Source organism: Andrographis paniculata, unplaced genomic scaffold (assembly GCF_009805555.1).
Source record: "Andrographis paniculata isolate CXL003 unplaced genomic scaffold, ASM980555v1 Contig66END, whole genome shotgun sequence".
Classification (NCBI taxonomy): Eukaryota; Viridiplantae; Streptophyta; class Magnoliopsida; order Lamiales; family Acanthaceae; genus Andrographis; species Andrographis paniculata.
The window spans coordinates 3,516,306-3,522,402 of NW_026137602.1; the positions used below are offsets into that span (position 1 = coordinate 3,516,306).

The following is a 6,097-nucleotide window of genomic DNA, read 5'->3' on the forward strand; positions in this document are numbered from 1 at the left end:
GTATTTTGTTTTCTTTATTTTTAAAAAATTATAATTAAGGCAAATCCAAGATGCATTGGAATCTATTGACCAAATTGTCCTCTCTTCTCTAATTCTATTTGTCTCTCATTTTATTGACCTAATTTTTTACTTTTTCTTTTATTTATTTATTTATTTATTGTTATTGATTTATTAATGATGTAAGAATATCTATGAAAAGATTGTTGTGTGGATTACATTTTGTATTATAAAAAAGTGGGATGATTTGTCTTTCATAAGATACTAAAATTCTTCACTTCATTATATTTTTAACATTCTTTTCACATTGTGAGTATTAATATAGATTGTTGACATTTTTAAATAAATTTAAACTAAAATACAGAAAAATAAATATTTTTAATAAATATTTAACATATATACATAAATTAATCTTTTATGAAACAATTACAACACTATTATTTTTTAAAAAAAAAAACAAAAACAAAATTATACATTGACTATCTAAAAATAAAATTACACATCACATCTCAAAAATAATAAAAAAGTAATCCAAGTATAAAAATAAAATTGAACTACAATGTTACATTGTTTTTGAAATAATAAACTTAAAATACACATTAGCAATAAATGGGATGTGATATAAACTAATAATATAAAATATTTATTTATATAAATAGAAATACAACACATAAATTCACAATCATTAAAATAGTCTAAATAATTTTTACTATAGGTGTTCTCAAAATACAAAGATATTTTAACATATATGTATAAAATAGAATATACGGTACATGTTAACAATTTATACAATATATCTTGTTTACTATTTTTGTCCGTCATAAAATAATAGTCTTATTTTCATAAATAATCATATCACTATAAAATTACCATTTTTATTATTATTACACAATTGTCACTACTTTTTACACTAATATACTCACAAAGGTAAAAAAAAGTCTTTTACCCGTACTTTTTATCCATTAGCAATATAATATCAATATTCCTTAAATCTCGTGTCAAACACAACTCATACTATAGTTTTGGGACGGAGGGAGTATTACAGTATGTGTTATTATATATTAATATATTGATCGATCAATATATATATATATGGCGACGGCTATAGTGTTGAATTTAAAATTCAACTGAAAATTACATTGTGAGCTATCTGGCAATACATAATATTATTACAGACAATATATTGGATATGTTAATATAATACAAATACAACACATGCTATAATCTCATAAAACACACACAACAATTGATTTTAACACATATACTCTTGTACAATACACATATAATTATAAACAAATAATATGTCTTTACACAACACAATATATATATATATTATTTGTATATATTATAAATGGTAATTTGGAAAATCAGTACGGTGTCATTTTTATATATACACATATATATATATTAATTCAAAAGAAATTAATTACAAAACAATTTCAAAGATATCATTTACACATGAATAATTCCTATTACAATAACAATAACCTAGACCAATGAGGCCCAAATTCATAAGCCCAAATTTTAAACCCATTTAAGACCCAACCTTAGAAGCCTAATCTAAGCCCATTTATGGCCCAAACTTAAAAGCCCAATTTAAGGCCCAATAACAGAAGCCCAATCTTAGGCCCGTTTAAGGCCCAATCTTATATACATTGTCGAATTAGCTTTGCACAATGGCTAACGGCATGCAAAAGATTTGGACAGCATTCTTAACAGCTTCAACGTCGATGTCCGAAAGCTTTCCCGTCTTCGACGATATCACCGCACATTTCCTCTCCTCCGGTTTCGGCACGAACGCTCTCGCCTTCTCGTCCGAACAAAACAATGCTATACTGCAAAAGAAACCGACGATTTTTCAGACATCGCACGAAAGGTCACGTAAAAATCATAATAAACAATTTCGAGAGAAAAAAAAAATGTATTTTTTCTATTTTTGCCTCGGTTTCTCGCGCGCATAGGCGAGCTGTACGGCGGCTGTGTTCGTAGATATAACCCCGGCCGAGTCGTTGATCAGCGCCGCCAGCTAAGCAAAATAGCGCAACGAGTTTAGATGCGTCAGATCGTTAAAAATCGAAATCGAAATTGAAATCGAACCTGCCCGGGAGTGGTGATGAACACGATGCTAGCGTCGTACCCGACGACTTCCTCGACGTCTTCCCGCTCCTTCTCGTGGGGGATGACGAACACTGGCGTTAGTCCCCTGTCGTATACGTATATAATCAATCAATCATCGATGAACAAGGATTCGATTCGATAAATTAGTGAAATCGACGAACGGACGTTATCGCGGTAGCGATCTCGTCCCATATCTCGATCGGGAGCAAGCTATCGACGTCTCCCCTCGATTGCATCGAAGCTTTGGAGTCCGACTCGATCCCATGAATCACGACATACTTTCCCTTCGACACGCCGGCGTTTTTGTACTTATCCTCGACTACGGCCTTCACTTTCCTCGAAATGGACACTTTGAACGGAGGCAACGGCTGCCTTGGAACACTCCGGAACGGCCTCCCGAGCCAATTAACCATCTGATTGTACCTGAACAACGCAAAACGCCGCAAAAAGAAAATAGCTAAATAAGTTTTCGATCGATACAAGAATCAAGTTCGGATGTATTCGGTTATGAGATTCTATCCAAAATTATTATTCATTCAAATTTTTTTCCTCCAAAAATATCAAAAATCAAACACATATTATACATCCGTCTCAAATAGCCTGCAATATTTTCTTCTCCCAAACTCACAATATTTTCAAATTTAGAAATAATTAATTATATTTTTATATATATAAATATATACTTTATTTTATCCTATCACATCACTCAAGTAAAAATAAATAAATATATATTTTATCTCTCCAATCACATCACATAATCTCAAAATTATCTTATATTATCCTACTTAATAATACTCACCTAAATTCTTGTGCCGTACTCATATGTTGCACAATTTTTTGGGACAGGTTGAGTACTAAAATCAATTTTATATTCAAAATATTGCATCAATACCTATTTATACTACTATTTAAATTCAAAATTTTATTATTTAAATATCAATACAAAATCCAAACCTCCAAACAAACACACCTTCGGATGTACTTACATATCAAATCCGCCGTCGGATAGATTCGCGGTGTCAGGTCGAAAGGTCTCGGACAAGAACAAGCCTGCCCCGGCAGCGTTCACGTTCGGGTAGATGTAGCTGACGCGGTCCCTTGCGCTGGACATGAACAAGAACGCCGCGTGGCCGAACCCCGCAAGCTTCGTCGACAATATCATATCATAGTACCTCGACTGCATAAATTGAACCATCGAAAGTTACATGGAGTAACGAAGACGAATATTCGAACCCAGCAAATTCATTAGTACTATACTAATAAAAAGATATTTGTACAAAAAATTATACAAATATAAAAATATTTTTAATGTTAAATACAATTGACGTAAAAAGTAAATATAACCCTTAAAAGACGTGAGAAAGAAGTATAATATATACATAATTATGTATAATAGTACTATTTGTGCTACCCAATCCCCTCCCCCTTACCACTCGACAATATAAATAATAACATATAAACTAATAGCATATAACAATACTCTACAAATGACATCAACCCATATTATATAGAGTAAAAGTCAATTTTGGTCTCAATGAAACTTATTTTTTTTATTTTTGGTCTCATCCAAAAATAATTACTCCTTCCGTCCCATAATTAGATATCTATTTGTCTTTTGCACGTAGTTTTAGAAATATTAGTATTATATTAGAATATAGTAGGAATAAAATAGAAATAACTAAAATACCCTTATTAGTATGCATGATATAAAGGTAATGACATTTGTGTAATATATTGTAAATTGTAAAGGTATTTGTAATGTTAGGTAGATAGTACAGTTATTAAAAAAGGAAATTGATACTTTGTTATGGGACAAACTAAAATGGAAAAATGGATACTTTTGTTATGGGACGGGGAAAGTATTAAAATTAATCCCATACAAAAAATAAATTATCATTTTTATCCTACCGTTGAAATTTCAACGGAATAAGCTGACGTGGCAATGACGGAAGCTAATGTGGCAAGTGATCTGAAACAAACACGGCCGTGTTAATTATAACACGGGCGTGTTGTTTCAATTAAACAATATATCACTGAAACAAAATCCATTTGTAGTTTCACGAAATTGCGTCGAATCCCTCGTACTTCTAAAACTGCGTCAAACTCCTTCGTGGTTTCATAAACTCTGCGTCTAATCCCCTCGGCGGTCTTTATTTAACGGTATTTGATTTAAATGCGCCCAAAGTGCGAATAAATTTAAGAATCTCAAATTCCAAACCCCTAAAATTACAAATATATTTATTTTTCTTATATTTAATTTTAAAAAAATAGTAAAAATAAACTCTTAGAACCTCAAAAAAATAACTATTTTTTAGTATATTTATTATTTTTTTAATCTAAATATTAAAAAAAATGAATATATTTGTAATTTTAGAGGTTTAGAAATTTGATATTCTAAAATTTATTCGCAATTTGGGCACATTTAGGTCAAACACCGTTAAAAATAAAGACCGCCGAGGGAGTTAGATACAGAATTCATGAAATCAGAGAGTTTGATGCAGCTTTAGAAGTACAACGGGTAAGTTTTGTGGAATTTAGCCAATTCTTTTAATTTTAATTAAATTAATTAGTTATTTTAATTTTAATTTACAATTATTTATATTATATGATAATTATTTTTATTAATACCTTCTTAATTATCTACCCATTATACTTATCATAAATTCTATCGTAACACGGACATCCAATATGGACGGTGGGAGTAATATTTTTAATTTATCTTATTTTTATATTAAAATTTTATTATTTAAAAAAATTATGCTCTCTCTATCCATTAAAATTAGTTTATTTGGGTTCGTGTCTTAAAAATGAATATTTTATTAAAAAAGTGATAGAGGTAGGTTGGAGTTATTTTTTAAAATTTAGTTAAAAAGTAAAGTATATAAATAGAAATAATGTAATAAAATTAGCGGTATTTGTTGTAAATAAATGTTAGAACAAAAATAATAATTAAATATTAGATTTGTTAATTTTGATAAAATTAATAGCCGAATAAATTTAACGAAGAGACTAGAAAGAAAATAAATTTGGAGGACTAAGGAGCATATTGGAAAAGCTAACATGTCTGGCGAGCTAAAAATACTATTGAATTTAATCATCTTCTAGAAGAAAGCAATGGAAGATGACGGACCTTGAGAACTCCGATCATGTCGGTGTACTCCGCCGGCTCCGGAAAATCGTCGTCCAAATCGTAAGCATTCGCCCACCGGACATTCTTATTGATCTCATAAGTCTGCTTCCCTCTCGCCGTCGCCACCACATCGATCTGCACGCCGGGGTACCGATCCTTGATAAGCTGAATCGCCGGAAAAAACAGCAGGTTCTCGTAGACGCCGCCGTCGACGACGCAGCAGCACCGCCGCACATCCCCCCGGATTTTCAATCCCAGCGACGCGATCTCCACGGCGTACCCCGCCGGAAACTTCAGGAATCCGTACGGATTCTCCGGATCGTCCGGCGGCCGGGGATCCTCGTCCTGCTTCCCGTCGGAGAAAAGCTCACCGTACTCCATGTCAGGATCTTCGCCGTCGTCGAAGAAATCGAGCCACGTCCATGGAGACTTCTTCGCGTTTGTAGACATGGAATTGGTCCTTTTGGTGTGGGGGGAATTGGTGGTGGGGAGGGGGAGGTTGGGGAATCGGACGGTGGGGATTGGCGGAGGTGCGGTGGGGATTGATTTTGGGGGGAGAGGTGTGGCCGCCATTGGAGAGGTATGAGGGTTACGAGTGAGGTTACAGTGGGAGGGAGGAAGAAGATAAGGCGGTGGAACTGTGGGTGAATATTGACCGTTGGATTGTTTTTTTAAAAAAATTATTATTGACCGTTGGATTTGAGTGTGTGAAGATGCGGGGATAAGTGGGGCGTTTTGGTGTGGGGTTCGGATGTGGGAATTTGGGGTTTTGTGGGGTGGGATGTGGGAAGGTTCTGAGTTGAGGGGGTTAAGTGCAATTTTTATCTGGCCAGGCCTAGTTTTGAATTGAGC

General features: G+C 33.4%; 1 protein-coding gene across 1 annotated transcript; it reads right to left on the reverse strand.

Moving 5' to 3' along the window:
* Window positions 1-1,419: 1,419 nt before the first annotated feature.
* On the reverse strand, window positions 1,420-5,855 carry LOC127263144 (photosynthetic NDH subunit of subcomplex B 1, chloroplastic). Its single transcript, XM_051292123.1, has 6 exons — window positions 5,246-5,855; window positions 3,102-3,292; window positions 2,281-2,538; window positions 2,095-2,200; window positions 1,938-2,023; window positions 1,420-1,832 (listed from the first exon to the last, which is right to left on the reverse strand). Exons 1-6 carry the CDS (start codon window positions 5,816-5,818, stop codon window positions 1,661-1,663), a joined length of 1,386 nt encoding a protein of 461 aa, XP_051148080.1. The 5' UTR covers window positions 5,819-5,855; the 3' UTR covers window positions 1,420-1,660.
* Between the last annotated feature and the right edge of the window lie 242 nt (window positions 5,856-6,097).